This window comes from Megascapheus bottae, chromosome 5 (assembly GCF_031878675.1).
Source record: "Megascapheus bottae isolate mThoBot1 chromosome 5, mThoBot2.hap1, whole genome shotgun sequence".
NCBI classification, from domain to species: domain Eukaryota; kingdom Metazoa; phylum Chordata; class Mammalia; order Rodentia; family Geomyidae; genus Megascapheus; species Megascapheus bottae.
This window is the reverse complement of record NC_143513.1, coordinates 19787363-19809769: the sequence shown is the minus strand read 5'-3', so window position 1 is coordinate 19809769 and position 22407 is coordinate 19787363. Positions and strand designations below refer to the sequence as shown.

General features: G+C 38.6%; 2 protein-coding genes across 8 annotated transcripts in view; one reads left to right on the top strand and one right to left on the bottom strand.

The window, feature by feature from the left end:
* Klhl7 (kelch like family member 7) overlaps positions 1-20238 on the bottom strand; it is a 46793-nt gene extending 26555 nt beyond the window's left edge. Inside the window, exons 1-5 of one of the 2 annotated variants that reach the window (XM_090332744.1) lie at positions 19998-20238; positions 6415-6517; positions 5816-5909; positions 5493-5617; positions 2742-2917 (exon numbers count right to left, since the gene is read on the bottom strand). In XM_090332744.1, coding sequence (XP_090188870.1) covers positions 2742-2917; positions 5493-5617; positions 5816-5909; positions 6415-6517; positions 19998-20117 — 618 coding nt within the window. In that variant the 5' untranslated portion in view covers positions 20118-20238. Of the gene's footprint in view, positions 1-2741; positions 2918-5492; positions 5618-5815; positions 5910-6414; positions 6518-19373; positions 19459-19997 lie in introns of those variants that run through there. The other variant, XM_090332745.1, reaches the window with a different exon arrangement.
* A 22-nt stretch (positions 20239-20260) lies between these two features.
* Positions 20261-22407, top strand: part of Hycc1 (hyccin PI4KA lipid kinase complex subunit 1) — a 153684-nt gene continuing 151537 nt past the window's right edge. For 5 of the 6 annotated variants that reach the window (XR_016535498.1, XM_090332752.1, XM_090332751.1 and 2 more), the window contains exon 1: positions 20510-20586. The gene's annotated coding sequence lies outside the window, so the exon portion shown is untranslated. Of the gene's footprint in view, positions 20349-20509; positions 20587-22407 lie in introns of those variants that run through there. The other variant, XM_090332747.1, reaches the window with a different exon arrangement.

The window sequence follows — 22407 nt, the reverse complement described above, 5'->3', positions numbered from 1 at the left end:
GATATTTTACTTAGATATATTTACATGTTGAAACACTTGATTATATTTTGTAAGTTTATTGACTGTTTTGTAGTGAGCATTATAGATTACATACTTTCTAGACATAACCACTACATAACGTAACCAAGAGAAGATGTTATATGTGATTGAAAAAAATTCAGTTCTTTTCTGGAAGGAAGTACAGCCAATTTAAAGAAGTCTATTAGTCAGTGATGTTTGCAATGTGTATTCAGTATCAGTAAAGTTTACCAAGAAGGCTTCTACCCAGGAAATATTAAGATCACCTAAGATTAATTTCAACTCATACATTACAAACTAATAGAACTGTTTGCTTTCTAGTAAACTTTAACATATATAATTTATAATTAAGTGTAGAATTTTACAAGAATTATTCTCTAAAATATTGTAGCATTCATTCAGCTACTCTGAATAAGTTCAAATTCATTAACATGCTTTAATTTGTAAACCATTAAGCAACTTAAAAATTCTTTATATTTTTATCTACCACATTATGTTTGCACTAGCTAATTAATAAGGCTAGTATTAATAAAGCCCAAGTTCTTTCTGATCTTATGAATTCAACTGTTACTTTTATTAAGAGACTTTAAAATAAATTAGTTTTAAATTTACAGTAAAGTTGCAAAGATAGTACAAAACTCTCATATATATTCTATACTCAGTTCTTGTTACTTTAAGTATGATATATCTGTTATACAAACCATCACTGATACCCTAAAATCCATCTATACATTTTTTATTTCTTTACTTTTTGTCTAATGTTATTTCTCTGTCTATGATCCCATGAAAAATACCACAAAATAGGGTACTCATATTCAATTAATCACCCAAAACCCAGAAGTGGAGCAATGACTCCAGTGGTAGAGCAGTAAGTAGCTTTGGGCAAAAAAGCTCAGTGACAGTATATAGACTGAGTTCTAGTCTCAGGACTGGCACCAACAAACAAACAAAAATTAGTAGACGGGTGCAGTGGCTCTTGCCTGTAATCCTAGCTATTCAGGAGGCTGAGATCTGAGGATCAAGGTTCAAAGCCAGCCTGGGCACAAAAGGCCTGAGACTTTGATCTCCAATTAATCTCTAGAAAGCAGGAAGTGGGGCTTGGCTTAAGGGTAGGGTGGTAGCCTAGAGCTGAAGAGCTCAGGGACAGCTCTCAGGCTGAATTCAAGCCCCATAACCCGCCCCCCCCCAAAAAAAAAATTAGCAGCATTTAGTAATTAAGTCACCTTAGGCTTTTCTAGTAAGTGACAGTATTTCATTCAGACATTCCTTATCTTTGATAGTCTTAACAGTTTTGAGTTCCAGTCAGGTACTTGAGAGAATGTCTCTTATTTTGAATTTGTCCCATGCCTTATTCATGCAACTAATGTTTTTGCATTATGAGTAGAATCAATACAAAGGTGATGTGATACATGTCATCAATATGATTTATTAACTTGGACTACCTGCAGGAAGTGTTTGTCAGGTTTCTCTAGTACAAAGCTCCTTTTCTTTCCTTTACATAGAAACCAGTTAATTTTGTAATTATTGTTTTTTGACAAAGGGTCTCACTTTATTGTCCAGGCTGGTGGTGGTGGTGGTTGTTGTTGTTGTGTGTGTACATATGTGTGTGTGCATGCCTGCTAGTCCTGGGGCTTGAACTCAGGGCTTGGGTACAATCACTGAGCTTTTTCATTCAAGGGTAGTATTCTACCCCTTGAGCCACAGCTCTACTTCTAGCTTTTGCTAGTTAGTTGGAGATAAGAGTCTCATGGACTTTCCTGTTGTGCTAGCTTTGAACTGTGATCCCCAGATTTCATGCTCCTGAGTAGTGAGAATTACAGACACGAGCCACTAGCACCTGACTGGACCTTAGTTTCTTATTTTTGTTTAGTGATATCGTCCATTCTCGGTCAATTTGCAAATACATACTGTAAGCCTTGAAGATGACAGGACAAAAGAGTGGTTTAGTGCAAACGTTTTCAGAACAAAAGCAACTCAAAAAATGTGACCTCATCATATCTTTCCACAGTCGTTTTTTAATGCTGCTATTAAGAAATTACTGCAAATTTAGTGGCTTAAAACACAGAGAAGGATGTGGGGCTGAAAATATTGAGTCAGTCTGTGTATCAGAGTATTCCCTAACTCAGCACCCAAATATCTTGCAGCTCATGATTCTCACAATTTGTTTGACAGTTCTAGAAGACACAGTATAAAACAAGTTGTACTGGATTAAATGGAGTACTGGCAGAGATACCTGGAGGCTCTATAGGATAAACTATTTCCCTACCTTTTGCAATATCTAACATTCGTATTCGTTTCTTGGTTTGTAGCTTTCTTCCATTTTCAAAATCTGTAATGCGGCTGGTCTACTCTTTTGGACACTGTGTATTTTTGAACATTTAAGGATTCTTATACCTATACTGAATCTATGTGAACTTTTTTTTTTTTTTTTTTTGCCAGTCCTGGGCTTGAGCTCAGGGCCTGAGCGCTGTCCTTGGACTTTTTCAAGGCTAGAGCTCTACCTCTTGAGCCTCAGCATCACTTCTGGCTTTTTCTATGTATGTGGTACCGAGGAATCGAACCCGGGTCTTCGTGCATGCTAGGCAAGCAATCTACCACTAGGCCAAACTCCCGGACCTATTCTGTACTACTTTAAAGAATATATATTCTCTCTTAATAGGACTTTTTTTTTCTTATGCATCTAAACATCAGATTTAAAAATTTTCAGAAGGTAACTTTGTCACCTGATCCTCTGCTCTCACAGTCAGAGTGTCCTGGTTGAGAAGATGTGTTACTCGTTTGACATCAAGTTGCAAAAATTCATCAGTTTTGTAAACTTCAGTAAAATGCTGATGAATAAAGTCATCTGCTGTTGCTTTTAGTTCAGGACAGTCCAGACACTCTGCAAGCACACTTATACCTAAAATTTGGAAAGCAAAATAAAAACACAGAACACATAGGAACAGAAAATTATATTTTTAAAGCCAAAAATATAATAGCACAGCATTTGGGAGAATGAAGAAGGAAAATTATGAGTTCAAGGCCACCCTAGGCTATCTATCTATCTATCTATCTATCTATCTAATATAATCTTGCCTAAAAAACTGAAACCAAACCAAAATAAAACAAGGGACTGGAGGTGTGGCTCAGCTGGTACAGTGCTAGCCAATAAGTGAAAGCATCAGGTACTTTTATTACATTGTACTTAAAGGACAATGCTTCTAAGGAGCTCCAGACTTTCTATTGCTGGTGACCGGTATTTGTAATACTCCAAGAAAATCTCAAAGACATTATATGACAGCTATCCAAAAACCTTGTTATTCAAAATTCTAAAGCTGATTTTCTTTGATTCTTCTTTAACTTACACAGGCCAAACAATTCATTTCTGTTTAAACCAACAAGTTTATTTTGCATACAACTATGAAATACAATAGTCTTATCTTAAATTCTATTTTTCACTTAGTTATATACTTCCTGCATTTTTTCTCAGTATTTTTCTGAGTGTGTGTGTGTGTGTGTGTGGTTATACATTTTCATTAATATTACAAATGAATAATATCTTAGAGCAAAATTCTTTTTTTTTGTATTTTCAAATCTCGTGCTAGTAGCTCTTAATTTGAGGCTGCACATTTTATTATTGTATGAGTCAAGGTAACTCTTTTGATCTGGACTAGCCTGGCTCATCTCTGCTGTCAACTTCTTGTTTGGCTGGTTTAAATTATCCTCATTCACCTACCAAGTAATAGGCAGGCTTGTTGGTCTTGTGGAGGTCAATGAGGGCAACATATCTCTGTCCTAACTAGATTAGCCTTCTTTTGTGACAGCTAAAGAGGGCAAGGCCAAATGCATATTTTTAAGCCTTTGATCACACTGAATTTTCCCCTTATGGTTAACCTCATGTGGTTAATATACCTGACTTTGTTATCTGGTATATTGTATAGCCATTTGTTTGTTTATTTGAAATAGGGAAGGGGGGAAACAAGGTAATTGGGAGGGGGTGGAGGAGGGAAAGGGGGATAAAAACATGAGAAGGGGTATTAAAGTTCAAGAAGTAATGCACCCTCTACCTGATGAATGTAACTGTAACCCCTCTATACATTATCCTGACAATAAAATATAATTAAAAAACAACAAGCCCCCGATATCAATAACTTAAAAGATTTTATAGGTCCACATTCTCAGAGGTTTCAGTCCATTTTGTAAAATCGCAATGTTAAGCCACTACTATCACTACCTAGTTCCTTAACATTTGCCAACCCAATAGTAATTCTCAATAACTGAGTATTTAAAAATATCACTAGGATATATGTAAGAAAGGAATACCTTAGTCCATTGATGAGGCCGAGTATAACTTAGACTAAAAGTTTTTCTTTGGGTGGGGAGGGGGTCATGGGGCTTGAACTCAGGCTAGCTGTCCCTGAGCTTTTTTGCTTTAGGCTAGCACTCTATAACTTTGAGCTACAGAACAATTTCTGATTTTCTGGGGGTTAACTAGAGATTAAGAATCTTACAGCCTTTCCTGCTTGGTCTGGCTTTGAACCATGATTCTCAGATCTGTCTCCTGAGTAGCTAGGATTACAGCATGAGCCACCAGTGCCTAGCTAATTTTTTGTTTGTTTTTGCCAGTCCTGGGCTTGGGCTCAGGGCCTTAGCACTGTCCTTGGACTTTCTCAAGGCTAGCACTCTACCACTTGAGCCTCAGCACCACTTCTGGCTTTTTGCTATGTATGTGGTACCGAGGAATCGAACCCGGGCCTTCGTGCATGCCAGGCAAGCACTCTACCACTAGGCCAAACTCCAGGCCCCCTACCTAATTTTTTTAAGCCAAAATATTTGATTCTTGCTTTTCTTCCATCTGTTTCTTCTGAAACTCCTATTTCACATTAGTGTTCATGTCTCCCTCTCAAGTTTTCCATTCTTTTACAAATGACTTTTTCTTTGCATTTTGTTGGGTATCATGAGGCAATGTTCCCTACTGTTTTTCAACTTGATTAAATAGCAAAAATATAAAATTATGAAGTTTTTCGTGTTCAAATGCAGCCTTTTCTAATATAGTTTGTGCCAATAAGAGTCATTCTTTTAGGTTGTTTAGCATGATTTTCTGTCTTTCAAACTAGGTTTCTTAGAGCTTTATGTGATTCTTGACTAATCCAATCAGAGAATTAATAGAGGTTGTCATTTTTAAAAATCCATTAGTATGTTCATCTGCATAGCTGTTTTCCTTCCTGCTCCATTTAGTCCAATTCATTAGGAAATTCTCAATTTTAACCCCAGCCTGTATTTTATTATTTTCTGAAATTGTTCTGCTTCCTTTTACTTGTCTTCCAGTTCTCCTTCTGTGCCTACAGTGCCAGTGTATGCAAACAGGAACAACAAAATGTGCTACAGGAAGGAGGCTTATCATCATGTTTTTCTTTACTGAAAGACATAATGAAGAGTAAAAAAACAAAACAAAACAAATAAAAGCCCCAAATTAGGAATCTGATATTTCTTACCAAGACAATTTGAAGCATCAACTTGTTCTTTCAAAAATTCAACACACATTTTCTTCACAGGTTCAATCTGGTACTGATTTGCTGCATCTAACAAAGACTGAACATTGTTGCTATTTACAGAAATCCTACAAATAAGTTAAGTTGAATGTTAATTTCATGTAATTTTTATTATTTAAATATTACTTTAGAATGTACCCTAGTAAGGTATAGGATTCACAAACTTTACAGCTTTTCATTCTGAAGAATTTGGAGCATACTGCTTTGTCATAGCAATTCTTTACTCTGGTATTAATCTTCTAATACAGAAACAATCCTTAACTCACCTTGCAGTATAAGCAAATTCTACAAGTTGTTCAATAATGTCAGGTTCAGCATCTTTAAGTTCTACTTCAAAGGACTTTGACTCAAGCATGTTAGCTGAAATGGAGAAACAAACATGACATCAGGATCACCACAAATTTAATTGAGAAGCCCACAGCATCTAAACTAGATTCAATTTTTCCAATTTCAAAATAATTTAGCAGTACTCTTAAACTGCTATAAACAAAATGCGTGATTTAACCACAAAAACTTACGAGAACAATGATTACATAATATAATGATTATATAGTATTACATGGAATTATATTATATTACATTATATTACATTTATTCTAGGAATTTTTGTAGGTAGCTAGAACACCAAACTTCAGACAGATATGCTATTTAACCTGATTAAGATAATAAAACAGTACTAAGTAGTGGAACTAGGACTTAGATGCAGGTCTCATCTTCAAATCCAGGTGCTATGGTCACTATAATATGCTATATTTCGTTTTCTTCCTTTTTAAAGCATAACTTGCTAGACTATCATTTTTTTCACCAAGCCCACCTAATTCTTAAAGAGGAAAGGAAAACATTCCTTTTACCTTAAGATACTTACTGGTGAACATTAAGTTAAAGAAATGACTGGCTGCAGCAAGGACAACACGATGTGCAGGTATCTTTCTGTCCTGGACCATGAGGATTACATCACACAATGTTTTCTTATCAAAAAGAAAAATATTTGAATTAAAAAGGGCTTACTAGGCCTAGTTAGCAATACATGCAGTTAAACAGTTGCTAACCAAATCACTATTATTTAAATCCAATCTTTTTCCTCCATAGAATTCGTTTATAAGATATTCAGGAGGGAGTTACTGTCAGGTAGCACCAAAATCTGGACTGTATTACTTTCCAATAGTTGAGGAGAAAATGTTTCTCATAGTGAAAAAACCAAAATTTTAGTTCAGGGAAGCCCAAACTTTTTTTTCCTAGCATAAGGTCTATGGAATTGGTGCACTTTTCTGACCAAAATTAAATAAATACTAGCAACACCCATGACAACTTTTCAAATATAACAATTTTTCTGTATTTATATAACCTCAATTAAGACATAAAACATATTATATACTACAAAGTAGCCCTCACAGATGTAAATTGAAATAGACATAATGCAGAATATACAAAGTAGATGAATGGCTGTTTTTTCATTAATCTTCTCTTAAATATCTCTTTTTCCAAACATGTGTCTAATGTAAACTCCATAGCAACCAGTCTTAAATTTGATTTTCTGATAACAGCTAAAGTGTTGTCTGTCACTCTAGGATGCTGAAAGATAGGTCTAGAGTAAATAGTCTAAGAAGTTGGAAATTTTCATCCATATAGGGTGAGGAAAAATGTAGTTCAGGATATGGAAACAAGAGTATTATCTTTGTTACTGTTATTTTTCTTTTTACTTTTTTTTTTTTTGCTAGTCCTGGGGCTTGAATTCAGGGCCTGACACTGTCTTTGGGGTTTTTTTTTTCTCAAGGCTTGTGGTTTTCTACTTTAGCCACAGCACCACTTCCAGCTTTTTTTCTATGTATGTGGTAATGAAAAATCAAACCTGGGTCTTCGTGCATGCTTGACAAGCATTCTACCACTAGGTCAAACTCCTGGTCCTTGATTATTCTTAATGTACTATGTGAAGCTATTTCTTTTCTCTTCTTTTTCCTTTAAGGTTTATCTCATGTTATTACTGTACCTGACTGTGGTACCTGGTATACTGTATACATTTGTTTGAAAAACGGAAGGTAAGGGGAAAGCAAGTATGATCCCCCATTTGCACTGGTAAAACCAAGTTGGAAAATGAGGCTTTGCTTGAGAAGCCAAAGTAGCAAGGCCTTAAAATCACTTGTAAACATCCCAATTATCTAGATTCTGGTATCTGACATCCACATATCCTAGAGAGGAAAAAAAGAGGAATGGCTGAGCTTAACTAAGCCCAACTCCATAGAGCCTACCATAAGACACACACACCTTAACAGTCCTGCTTAGCAGATGGAAACTTTAAAAAGAATATACTTCTTATCAAAGAAATCTTGCCATTAATAAAATAACTTAGATTTGGCCTCTCACCTAAGGCAAAATTAGGGAGAGAACAGATATGAGCTGAAAACACTTTCTTTTGGATGAAATAATTTTAACCAAATAATATAAAAACACTACTACAAAATTGGCTAAATGATTGTATGATTGTAGAAGTAGGATGGGGTTAGAAAAGACAAAAGTTCTAAAAGCCAGTAAAGGAAAAATATCCATTTAAAATTTATAACATCCAAACAAAACACTAACAGTCATTATACCATTTGCAAAGAATGTTGTTTTTTTTTTCAACCTCTAGTTTCATCTTTTTCCTCCTCCATGATAGCAGATGACTCTATCACAAAAGTCTCTGGATAGAATTCTTCTAGTTGTCTGATTCCTCATCACCAATATCGATCTTTTCTTTCTTCCTACCTCAGAAAAGGAATTGATACCTCCAACTGAAATCAATCACAATTATTTTGGACCTCAAATCAGAAATTAATTGCTCATTGTGTCCCTCATATGGTCAACCTCTACAAATCAAACAACACTAGCTTAAAAAAAACTGTTTTATATCCTATGTTTGTTTTTATAATTTGAAATAGCATAAGGAAGGGGGGAAAATGAGGGAGGAGAGAGGGGAAAGAAATGGGGACAAAAGGGCTTGGAGTTTAGCCTAGTGGTAGAGTGCTTGCCTAGCATGCATGAGGACCCGGGTTCAATTCCTTGGTACCACATACATAGAAAAAAAGCCAGAAGTGGTGCTGAGGCTCATGTGGTAGAGCTCTAGCCTTGAGAAAGTCCAAGGACAGTGCTCAGGCCCTGAGTTCATGGCCCAGGACTGGCAAAAAAAAAAAAAAAGAAATGGGGACAAAAACTTGAGAAGGGGTAGCAATGATTGTAAGGAATGTACCTTCTATTTGGCAAATATAATGTGTAACCCTTCTATTAATTACAATAAAAAATTTAAAAATTTAAAAAAGAATGCAAATTTAAAAAAAAATGAATTCCATCAGTGGCTGGTAGCTCATGGTTCAAAGCCAACCCCAGGCATGAGAAAGTCCATGCGACTCTTATCTCCAATTAACCATCAGAAAACCAGAAGTAGAACTGTGTCTCAAGTGGTAGAGCTCTAGCACTGAGAAAGCCCAAGGAGAATGCCCAGGCCCTGAATTCAAGTCCCAGGACTGAAAAAAAAATGAATTCCATTTTTAATAGCTTCATCCTTAAGGAACTGGAGCTACATTTCTACTAACTATATGTAATTGCGCATTTTGTTTGAAGAATTACAATTCATTTATCATAAATCAAGACACTGAAGCTTCCTTTCCATTAAAAGCCATAAAAAATTAAGTATCAATAAACCTATTTTAATATCAACAGCTCAAAAAACTGAATCTCTCCAAAGAAACAACCATCCCATAAAAAGATGGGCCAAAGACTTAAAGAGAGTCTTCTCTGAAGAAGAAATAAGAATGGCCTATGGACACATGAAGAAAAGCTCCAAATCTCTGGCCACAAAAGAAATGCAAATCAAAACTCTAAGATTCCACCTCACTCCAGTTAGAATGGCCAGGATCAAGAAATCTAGTAACAACAGATGCTGGTGGGGATGTGGTCAGGAGGGATCACTACTACAATGTTGGTGGGAGTGTAAACTTGTTCAACCACTATGAAAAGCAGTATGGCAGTTCCTCAAAAAGACTAAACACAGAGCTCCCCTATGACCCAGCAATTCCACTACTTGGCAATTACCCAATCATCCAGAAACAAGGACATACTAAATCCACTAGCCTAATGATGTTCATTGCAGCACTATTTACCATAGCAAAATATGGAACCAACCCAGGTGTCCCTCAGTTGATGAGTGGATCAACAAGATGTGGTATTTATACACAATGGAATTCTATGCTGCTGTCAGAAAGAACAACATCACCCCATTTATAAGGAAATGGAAAGACTTAGAAAAAATCATATTAAGTGAAGTAAGCCAAACTCAAAGGAACATAGGCTCAATGGTTTGCCTCATTTGTCATAATCAGTAGAAACCTTGGGCTCTCCTAGCAGAGATTTACAATAGAACAAAACCTAGACACATAAGGCTACATAGGCTAAGGCTAAATGAAAGGACCTCCAGGATATAGAAACAAAAGCCATATAATGAGTGACTGTTGTCCTTAATGTACTGTTATCTCTCATCTCATTTGCTGTCCTTTGGTTATCTCATATTGTTACAGTATTTCACCTTGTTATCTGATATATTGCATATATGCATATTTGGTTACTTGCAATAGCATAGGGAAGAGGGGAAAACAAGATGAGGGGTGGAGTGGGGGAGGGAAATGGAAACCAAGACATGAGAAAGGGTATCAATGTTTGAGAAGCAATGTACCTTTTATCTGGTGAATATAATGAAACCCTTCTATTAATTACATTAAAAATACATGGAAAAAAACTTCCATTTTTTCCACATATAATGCAAATATGTAACTTACTGAAATTCATTATTTTTCAAAAGGCACATTCAGTCTATGTCAACCTTTGCAAACAAGTGTTTGAAATAAAAAAAACTCAATTAAGAAAAAACCTATTTTATATCCTATTCATTTAAACACATAAATCCAAACAAGCAAGCTTCATTTAATTTCTTCATTCCCTTCAGGGTCATATCTAGAGAAAAAAAAAAGCTGTCTCAACTTCCTCAAATCTTACTAAATCCATACCAGTCTGATTCCCACCTCTCTTTCCATCCAAGTAATTCACTCCAGTCAGGAAATCCCTTTGTGGCTGCATTTTGTCAGCTTTAGTTATGTTCTTACTCTGACCTTTTATTGGCTTCAAGATTGGCAATCCTTACCAGACAAGATAAAATAATGGCATTTGCTGGGAAACAGATGGAATAGAGCAAGAGTGAGATAAGAGAGTGAGTGAGATAAGCCAGGACCAGAGACAAATGCATGCTTGAAGGGTCTCCCTGATATGCAGGTGTTAGATCTAAACAATGTAAAGGCAATGATGGGATGAAGAGAATGAGGGAACAACTAATTTCCTAGCAAAGGGAAGAAATGTACATAACACCTGATCTGGAAGAAATGGCTTTATCGTCAATATTCAGAGTTAAACCTTTCGTTCTATGTATGACTAGAGGTTTTTGTATATTTCAACATTTATAAATTTTGTAGATTAGAATGATGATGTTTAACAGTATAAAAGGAAAAAAGTGATTGTGATATTAGCTAAGTATAACTATGCCAACAGTACTGGAAAATATATGTAACCACTTAATCGCAAAAAAAAAAAAAAAGATGGGCAATCCTCTTTCCGAAACTATTTCTTCCCTGATTTTCAAAATTCTGATATATTCTCCTGCTTTTCTGGCCATTCCGATCTCATCTCTTTCACAAGCTCATTTGCAGCCTTTATCCTAGACTCTTAACTCTTCATAGCTTCAAATGGAGATAATTCACAAGTTTACACTTGTAACCCACATCTCTCCAGACCTGTCTATGAACCAAATATACTACAAAGTTCCAACACTTTGATGCAAGTCCATCTTGGTATGCATTGAATACGATCAAATTCATTAGTGATACTTTGTATTAAATCCCTCAGCACCCAATCAACTATTAGCCATCAGAAAAACAACAAAATAACACTGAAGTCTTTCTTATTTTCAGTCTTTGCTTTAAGTTATTCTAATTTGGTTGTCAAAATCACATATAGTAGTCATAATCACCTAGCCCTGTTGATTTTACTGCCTAACTAAAGTATGTATATGTGTGTGTGTGTATCATAGCCACCATGTCCATACTGTAATAATGACATCTAAAAGTCTAGTAACAACCACTGACAACTCTCTAATTCATCTAGTATAAAGCAAAAGCCATGTTTCCAAAAGACATACAATATTCCCTTTTCCTATGAACAAAAGTTTTAGAATAAAGCTTAACCCTTCTAAATTGATGACTCCTCCTCCTTTTGTAATGTTGAGGACTGATTTCAAGGTCCTGGCATATCCATGCCAGACATGCACACTAGAACTGAGATGAATCCTCAATACTGGATTTATAGAGTGATACACAGGCAAGTTTACTAGTTACTCATAAATGCTTCCCTTCCTCATGTTCTGTGTGCTAGTCACACTAGCCTTTTAAAAATCAACCTCTTGTACTTGTCATTCTATAGTAAAATAGGTTTCTAATTCTATACATACTGGTTCATGGAAGAGACTCTTTTCTTTGCCTAGGTAACACCTACTCTTACATTATTTTTCCTTAGGGAGATTTTTCTTGTGGTTAAATCATGACTCTCACATGCCCTCCATTACCTTCTCCTTAATCATTTCTATCACTGCTGCAATTTTACATTTCTTTGTGTGATGGCTTTACTAATGTCTCATTCTTTTTCTAGACTAAAAGCTGTATAAGGGTAAGGCTCATCGGACTTAACATTTCAACTCTGGAATCTAGTAAAATGCCTAGCATATACTGGCTTCTCAATAAGAAGTCACACGAATGAGTTAGAAAGACGAAGTGAAATAGGGCAATAAATGAATGGTGAGTATAGAACTCACTGAACTCAACCAACTCTGGAGTTCAATGGGAAAGAGTACTGTTTAGAGGGCAATGTTAAGACTAAGTATGGTGGATGGGATTGTTAGTTGGCTCAAAAGCTGAAGATGCTCAACAAAGATGGAATAAACAAGTTTTTACTTGTTATAACAGAGGAAGCCTGTATCAAAAAGGCCAAAGGCTAGGTAGAAATATTGATGTTATTGTTCCAGTTAAGTAACAAAAACCAAGCCCAACACCGTGATTCATGCCTGTAATCCTAGCTACCCAAGAGGCTGAGATTGAGGATCCTGGTTTTGAAGTCAGCTCAGGCACAAAAGTCCCTGTGAGACACTTAACCACTCAAAAACTGGGAATGGTATGACTCAAAGTGCTAGCTCATCAGCTTCGAGCAAAAAAACCTTAGGGACAGTCTCCAAACCCTAAGTTCAAGCCCCGTAACTACAAAAAAACAAAAAACATTAAATACAGAAGGCTCTGTTTCCAGTGGTAAGTACTATTTTGGCAAATGCTGGAAACTTTAGGTAGAGCCCAACTGGTAGACGTAGCCTGCTATAGCAGGCTATTGTGGGCTGCCTCTAGACAGGTTTACAGTGACAATCAGGAGTAGATAAAAGCAGAAAGACCTAAAAAGACTTGTAGTTTGGTATGAAGAACCCATGTAAAGTTAGAGCAAAGAAAGGCACAAATTTTGAAGAGATTAGTGTCATTAAAAATAAGCTAAATGTGTGGTGGCTCATGCCTGTAATCCTAGCTACTCAGGAAGCTGAGAATCAAGGTTCAAAGACAGCCTGGGTACAAAAGAACCTCCAATTAATCTCTAGAAATGGGAAATGGGGCTAAGCTCAAGGGTAAGGCAGTAGTCTTGAGCTGAAGAGCTCAGGGACAGTGCCTAGGCCGAGTTCAAGCCCCATGACCAATAAATAATTAATTTTAAAAAGGCTAACTTCTTTGCAACAGGACAAGAAAAGTGTTTTGAGGCCTTTCAGGAACTGGCTGGGCCTCATTCATGAAAGGCTAAACGTATGAAAGGATATCCCTTACAAGAGCTTCTTAGGGAGATCCACTTATATAAGGCTACCTTAGGGAGTTGTTTCACTAGGTAGTTCCCTAGTTCACAGAACTTACTACCCAGACAATCAAGATTCCACTGACATCCTAGTTCAAAGGAGCACAGCTATCACTCAAAATGGAGGCAGATTCTCTCATCATTTGCTGGTTTGGCAGGCATGCAGAACATAAAAATTACAGGCTATGAAGGTTTCCATCTACTTTTCAAAGGAAAGCCTGTGAAGCTGAACATTTCAGGGCTAGAATATGAGGTGATTCATGAAGTAGGGGGGGGGGCACATTTCAAGAGACAAGGATAATGGTGATGTCAGAAACATAAAACAGCTGTTGAGTAAAGACACAGGGAGCCAACAAGGCCTATCCAGGAGAGAAGCCATGTGAACTGCAGCCAGCAAGGTTACAGGATTGAAACTGACCAAGTCCAATGAAGCATTTAACTATGCGTTCTGAATACTAGCTATGATCAACAGGACTTAATGTTGTCTCTCGTGTCTTTTAGTCTACCTCTGGTGAGATCCTTCCTTCCTATGTTCCCACTCTTCATTTTGGGAAATGGAATATTCACTTCGAGCCACTGTATTTTAAGAGTATGTAACTTTTTACAGAGGTTCATAGTGAAATAATTTTCCTGGAGTCTCACAGGAGACTTTGAGCTTGGTTACCTGAACAATGCTGGAACTAATACTAAGACTACCGAAGATGGACAGGATTGAATTGCATTTTGCTTTGTGAAATGGACATGAGCATCTTGGGAGCCAAGAGAAGAAAGTTATGATGTGGAATATAAAGTGTTATGTAAAAAAGCTATATTTTAAGTGCTTGGTCCTCAGCTGGTGGCACTATTTTGAAAGGCTGTGGGAAGTTTAGAAAATAGGTTAGTGGGGGTAAACTCTTGTTTCTCTTTCTCTCTGCTTCATTTCTGTCATGAGGTAAAAGGTCCTCAGCCACACATTTTGGCTCATTCTGCCCAAGAACATGGGGCTAAGCAACCATGGACTGAACCCTATGCAACTTGAGCCAAAATCCCTCCTCCCCGAAGTTCTTTCTTCATTGCAGTAGAATTAAAAAAGGAAATGGATGTGCTACTTTCTCCCACAGACTTGGTAGTAAAAAGGAACAGGTGAAATTGTTCCAGCTAAAAATATCTACATATCCATATTAGAAGATAGCAAGTACTGGTGGTTCATGCTTGTACTCCTAGCTACTCGGGTAGCTGATACCTAGATCACAGTTCAAATAAATCAAAGAAGAAATGTTTGTTAGAGTCCATCCTAAAATAACCAGCAAAAGCAAGGCTGAATGGGTGGCTCCAGTGGTAAAGTACCAGTCTAGCAACTAGCAAGACTGAGGCTCTGAGTTCAAATCCAAATATTGTAATACCCTCCCCCCTCCCTCCAAAGTAAGGATTCAGAGAAGGAGCCTGGATCAAAAGAAAATAAAGTAAATTATAAGTTGAATTTCTTACTAGTACAGCAGAAGTTAAAAGCAAAGACCTTACTTACCCAGTAATGACTGACCAATAATAAATATTATTCAGCTGTGTTTAGAAGTTTTCCATAAATAAATAGTCATCAATACTAAAATTTTGCCAGATGGACATGAGTTAAGAAGAGAAATGTCTGGGTGATGAGAGTTGCCAAATGGAGTCATGAGAATTAGATAAGATAATGCATGAAAAATTTAGCAGAAATTTTTTCTGATATAAAGTAAATTTTGTCTGATATAAAGTAAATGCTCAGAAATGTTTCTATTATTGAGAGTTTAATGCTGAAGGCTAATTCACAAGAAACTCTGAAGACAGTGACAAATCATAACTTAAAATCTTGAGTATACAATTGAAGCACAGCTATTTAAGCTGGTAAGCAAGCCCAAGTAACCTCAAATCAACTCTGTGGTTTTCTCACACAACTCACAATAAGGGTCTACTATAAGATTTTAAGTGCTAAGTATGACTTAATGCATTTAATGTGGAGATAATGCAAACTATATTGGTGCTCTAGAAGATCTCAAGACATGTCCCTTGAAAATATTCAGAACTCCCAAGACATGTGAAAGGGTATCAATGTATGTGAATTAATGCACCTTCTATCTGGAAAATATCATGTAACCCTTTTATTAATTACAATAAAAAATATCAAAAAATAAAATAAAATAAAATATTCAGAACTCTTGGATTCATTAACACAAAAGAAGGTAATCACAGGAAATGATGATGATCCAGTCTTTTCAGAGTCTGTTTCTAATATAAAAACTAATTTAAAAAAAGTAGTTCAGAGTTAGGGAAATAAATATTAACCTAATTAAGATGCCTCTATAATTCATGAAAATGGCTAATGTTACTAACACTGGTAATAACAAAGTGGAAGAAAGATAATTTGGAATAATCAGTTTGAAAAACTTTATGACAGCTATCAATGAAAACAGAATGCATAGCTAGATGTGGTAGTATATGCCTGTGTCAATTACTTGCAGGCAGAAGCAGGATGATCTGGAGTTTGAGGTCAACTGGAACAGAGACTCAAATCTCAAAAACAAAATATAAACAAAAGGGCTATGCTAGCCCTACCACTCAAGTGGTAGCACATATAAGGCACTTGGTTCAATCCTCAGCACGCTTTCCCCCGTGCAAATAACTCCCACAACAAAACATATGAATGTGCTATACTCTATTAGAATAAGACACTTTTTTTCAGTATTCCCCAACAAAAATTACATGTGCACACAAGGCATATGCAAAACATATAAAACTGAAGTAATACTCAATAACACCAAGGTGAAAATGACTGAAATGTCTACAATGATCGAATGGTGCATTCATACAATAGAATGATACATACCACAAGGACAAACTAGGGCTACAAATCACAATACAGATGAATCCCAACGTTGGCTTTAAGAAATAAAATACTAGGGTCAGGAGTTTAGCCTAGTGGTAGAGTGCTTGCCTAGCATGCATGAAGACCAGGGTTCGATTCCTCGGTACCACATACATAGAAAAAAGCCAGAAGTGGTGTTCAGGCTCAAGTGGTAGAGCTCTAGCCTTGAGAAAGCCCAAGAACAGTGCTCAGGTCCTGAATTCAAGCCCAGGACTGGCAAAAAGAAAAATGGAAAAAAGAAATAAAATAGTGGCTGGGAGTTTGGCCTAGTGGTAGAGTGCTTGCCTATCATGCACAAAGACCTGAGGTCAATTCTTCAGTACCACATACATAGAAAAAAGCAAGAAGCGGTGCTGTGGCTCAATTGGTAGAATGCCAGACTTGAGGAAAAAGCCCAAGGACAGTGCTCAGGCCCTGAGTTCAAGGCCCAGGACTGACAAAAGAAAATACTAAAACACAGGATTAAGGGTATAGTTCAGTGGTAGACTACTTGCCTACTAGAATGCATGAGGCCCTAGATTTGATCCTCAGTAATGCATAAAAGAGAACAAAAATAAAACTAAGGAGCACATGATTCTATTTATATTTATTTATAAAAGCAAATCTATGGTATAGAACCATGGTTACCATGGGAAATTAGTACCTCAGAAGGACAAACCAGGGGACTTCTTGTGTACTGGTTATACTCTTCCATCTTGTTAATGGTATATTTACTAAAGAACAAGAACTCTTATAAAATTATTCTCAAGAACACTTACAAAATTCTTACTCTCACTTAAACATTCCTCCTCTGATTCAGAGTAGTTTGTGTTTCTCCAAATTCCTATCAGTTTCCCTGTCTTATCCTTTGTGGTGAAATCTTATCTATGTCACAATGCTAAACAATGTAAATAACTGCAAAGTGCACTATATCTTGCAAAAGATGTAGAGTCTGTGTAGCTATTAAAAGTGCTACTAAAAGTTGAGTATCAGCGGCTCACACCTGTAAATCAGGTGGCTCAGGTATGAGGATCACCATTCAAATCTAGACTGAACAGGAAAGCCCATGAGACTTTTATCTTCAAATGGCCAACAAGAAGCTGGAAGTGGAGCTGTGGGTGACGTGGTACAGTGCTTGCCTTAAGTGAAAAAGCTAAGGGCAGTGCCCAGGCCCCAAGGACCCACACATACATACACACAAATGTGCTACTGGAGAAGTTTGTAACACATTCACAATCAATGATTAAAGGAGAATCAGGCAGAGTAAGGCAACAACCATTTGTGGAAGATATCCTGGGTTGCTCATCAAGTATTCATTTTTTCCTTCTTGCTTAGTAGCAGAACCTTGATTTTTCAATAACTGTAATTTAGTAACCACATTTCTATATTTTTCTTTTTTTTACCAGTCATGGAGCTTGAAACCAAGGCCTGGGTGTTGTTCCTGCACATTTTTTTGCTTATGGCTAGAGCTCTACAACTTGAGCCACAGTTCCACTCCTGGACTTAATTTTTTTTCTTTTACTGTTACCATAAAAGAGATGTAGAGAGGGTTTACAGTTACAGAAGTCAAAGCACTTCTGGCCTTTCTGACCGTAAGTTGGAGCAAAGAGTCTCATGGGCTTTTCTGACTGGGATGGATTTGAACTACAATCTTCAGATCTCAACTTCCAGAGTAGCTAGGATTACAAGCATATGCCACTGGCTCCTGGCTTGTATTTCTATTTTAATAGTAAATAGGTAGATTCTGTAGTCTAAAAAGCTAAGTCTAGGAGATGGAAAATGTAGTTCAAAACATAGAAGAGGCATTATGGCTCAAGTGATAGAGCACTAGCCTTAAGCTAAAAAGCTCAGGGACAGTGTCCAGGCCCAGAGTTCAAGCCCCATACAAACAAAAACAAAGTTAAAAAAAACACAGACTTCAATATCTAACTTGTGAATCAGTAACTTCTCATTACTTATGAAATGGTAACCCCTCTGTACATCACCTTTATAATAACAATATAATATTTTTAAAGACAAAAACAGAAAAACATTGAACTTGCCTGGATACTGAGTTCAATTCCCAGTAAGTGCTACTCAAAAAACCTCCAACAAACGCTAAGAAATATTATGTGAGCTAACTAATTTCTTTATTGATGGTACTGGGGTTTGAATTCAGAATCCAATGTCTTGCACTTGCTAGGTCTACTACTGAGCCATGCCTCCAGATTTGTGAATTCAATATTAAACCCCAAAAGCTAAACAGCCTCAGACAATTCCTTCCTCTACAAGTAAACATCTGAGCTGCAGCCTAGTTGCACTGTACCTATTTAAAGAGTGAGGTAATGGTTCGCAGTTGTAGAGTCCACAATAAAGATACGTTTGGGGAGAAGTTTCCATCAAGGAATCTTTCCCAATTTTAAGCACTGGTAACGGTGTGCAACTACTCTTTCAGGCCAAACACACTCCAGCAATACAAAATGGTTACATGAAAGAGCAGGAATGCGAATAGCACGAAAAAATTATATAAAATCATGAATCGAGCTATTCACAGCCACTTCAGCACAAGGGCTAGGGGAGATTTAGACATCCCCATAGAAAGCCACTGAATTAGTACACTCTGCTAGCAGCTGCTGAACAAAGACAATCTCTGCTGCCCGCGTCTGCATGAAGAAACCAAGAGTTAAAGTCTTCACGAAAAAACAAAACACCTTAAATTCCTCTCTTACTCTTCACACTCCCAGCAAAATCAACAGATAAGGTAGGAACTAGGTTTCTCAGTCTTGCTCACATTCATCACCTTTGTCTTCTTGAAAAACAGGACCACAATCAACAAAACCGAAACAATCCACCATCTCCTTACGTGTATGTTTTCTACAAGAGAATCAGAAAGTAAGTAAACGACTTTTCTACGCTGAGGGGTGGATTCGATGTCATGAAATGAACACACGCGCGCGCGCGCACTCACACACACACACCCCAGAATCGATAACCTATCACCTTTTCCACCGCTCAAACCCTTTCTTTTCAGAACCCACCTTTCGCCACGGACCTGCTGCAGACTTTCAAGAAAGCACCACACATCAAAAGACAGAACAAAGACGTCCTCTTTAATCACAGGGGCGCCCCGCGTCCTTTCCAGGATGGGATTTACCAATGGCTGTTTCTGCTCTAAATTAACACGTACAGGAACACTAGTTCCACCTGGGTAACACAGGCGGTGGGGGCGGGGACGCTCGGTTAAGAGTAGCAGATGCCTAGGCCAGCAGGACGTGTCCCCTTCTGGGGCTGCGGATTGGGCTACGCCGACTTCTCCACTCCTCCCCCCCCCCCCGCCCGCCCAGATCTCAACCCACCTTGAGGAGGACTCGCCAAATGGCAGGCGGCTCGCTTCACAAAGAGATAACTAGGGCAGAGCGGTCTGTTACACAACCCACACCCTCGGCCCGACCAGCCCGCGGCCCCCCAGGAGTGGGACTCGCAGGCCACAGCGGCGGCGGCGGCGCAGGGGCTCCGGCTCGAGAACCGTCCAACGCCACCCTCCGCTCCCGCCAGATGCCGCTCGGTCCAGCGAGGACAAGAGGGTCCGCCACCCCCGGGGCCCGCGCCCCCGACCCCTGCGCCCCCCACCCCGCCGGCCGTCACTCCCACAGAGGCGGTACCTGTTTCCGCATGTTATTCATGACGCCCATAAAACCAGCCAACAATTTAGCTTCTTCTCGAGCAGCAAGTTTCTTCTCGGACTTCTTCTTACCGCTTTTCTCCACCCCAGAGGCTGCCATACTCCCACTGCGCGGTGGACGCCAGGGGGTCTCGCCGAGCCGGGCGAGGGCCTAGCGCTTCCCCGAGCTCGCGGGGACGGGGTATGGGGGGGGGGGCGGATTCCGATAACGACAGACAGGGGGGCGGTCGGAGCTGCGGTTGCAAGTCTGAGCCCAGCTTCCGAGCGGGTGGCGCCGCCTGCACGGCTGGGAGACGACGAAGCCCGCAGCGGGCCGCTCTGGCGCTCCGGAGTGAGTGAGAGACGTTGCGGGTGAACCGTGTCCGCGGCTGAGCCCTGGCCAGTCTCGGAGCCTGCGCGAATATTCGCCCAGGGGAGGGGCGGGGCAGATTGGAGGAAGCAGGGGGCGGAGCCTGTACGTCACGGCCGTGCGTGGCACCCCAACCGTGCGTGGCCCGCCCCCCTACCGTGCGTGGTAGTGCCAGTGCAGCTGGTGCTACTGGTATTCGTGTTGGTCCCAGAGCCCCGAGGTCTGTTTACTGTTTGGGAGTTGGTCCGAGGTCACACGTGCCTGTGAAAGGGATTTCCCGAGTTTAGGTCACAGGATTATCTATTTTGAATGACTGGGCAGGTGAACACACTACAATCTCTCCTGAATGGAAGCTCCTGGGGAATTGTCTCAGAACCTAACCTTGCTGCCTGCCTTCCCTTTTCTTTCTTGGTGCTGATACTGGGGCTTGAACTCGTAGCCCGGGTCCTGTCCCTGAGCTTTCGTGCTCAAGGATAGCACTCTACCACTTGAGCTGCAGCTCTACTTTAGCTTTTTTGATGGTTAATTGGAGATCAATGTCTTAAGGAGTTTTTCTGTCCCGGCTGGTTTAGAACTGTGATCCTCAGATCTCAGCTTCCTAAATAGCTAGGAATACAGGTGTTCACTTTGTGAACTTGCTTCTTCGGATTTATTAGTTATTTAAGATGTACTGCAAGAAAAAGGTTTACTACCCGGAGCACAAAATTTATTTGCTTGGGATTCAGATTGCAAGAGCACACAATCTCAAAGATAGGCTTAACTCTGTAAAACGGAGATTGGATGTGTCTCCAGTTAGGTTTTGCTTGGTTTTCTAAGGGAACATAGACCTCTAGCCTACTATGCAGGGAGATGTTTTCTGTAACAACAGTTTTATTGTTTTTGGTGTTTGAGTATATAAAGGATTATCTGATATTGTATGTTTTTCATCCTAAAATTTCTACATATCTTCTTAATTTCTTACTTAGATCTACATAGGACTTTATAGGATCATGCTTGTATGTAAAACAATGTACGCTATAGTCTACATCACAACTTTACTTTAGAGAAATTAGTTTCTTTTAAGCCAAATGAGTGCCTACAGTCTCAGAACACAGATTTAACTCAGTCTGAATGTCATGTACCACTGTGAAGAGGTTATGTGAACTTTTATCATCATAGAATATAATCATCAAATCAATCTGTTTACCAAATAAGAATATCAGGTAGGCAGGCTACAACAATGGTGAGTAATTTACAGGTTTTAGATGTTGATACCATTTTTTTGGTCTTGAAAGTATGTAATGTTAAATAGCATTTTTAACTTCAGAAAGGCAGAAGCTAGAGGTTTTCTAAGCTTAATGATGTTAGGCCAGACTCAAAAGTGAAGATAAATGATTACTAAATGACCTAAAATAAGCTGGGCACTGCTGGCTCAAGCCTATAAAACTAGATACTTGGGAAGCTAAAATCTTTTGTGAATCAAAGCCAGCACTGCCAGATAAATTTGATTTTTATCTCCAGAATAACTGACAAAATATAGACCTGGAGGCATGACTCTAGTGTTAGTTACTAAGTGAGGCCCTGAGTTTAAACTACAATACCAACAATAAAAGGAGGCTCCCCAAATAGCCTAAGATAATTTTGGTTCTTGATCTGTAATAGTCTGTCTCTTCAGAAGTCAGCCAGTGTATTCCTTCTTATTCTTCTCTTTCTGTTCTCATCATTCTCTTTGTTTTCCCTCATTTCTGCCTTTTTCCTCTCCTTTATTTTATTTTGTTGTTGGGGTGATGTACAGAGGGGTTACAGTCAGTTACATTCATCAGGTACATTACTTCTTGAACATTGATACCCCTTCCCATGCTTTTCTCCCACTTTCCCTTCTCCTACTCTCTCTGTTTAAAATTTTTATAGGTAAGCTGAGATGGCATAATGTCAGCAACCTTTCAATTGATTTTGAAAATGAAACCCTTTTCTTTTGTGTGTGGGGGTCCTGGGGCTTGAACTTGGCCTGGGCACTGTCCCTGAGCTCTTCACCTCAAGACTAGCTACCACCCTAGGCTTG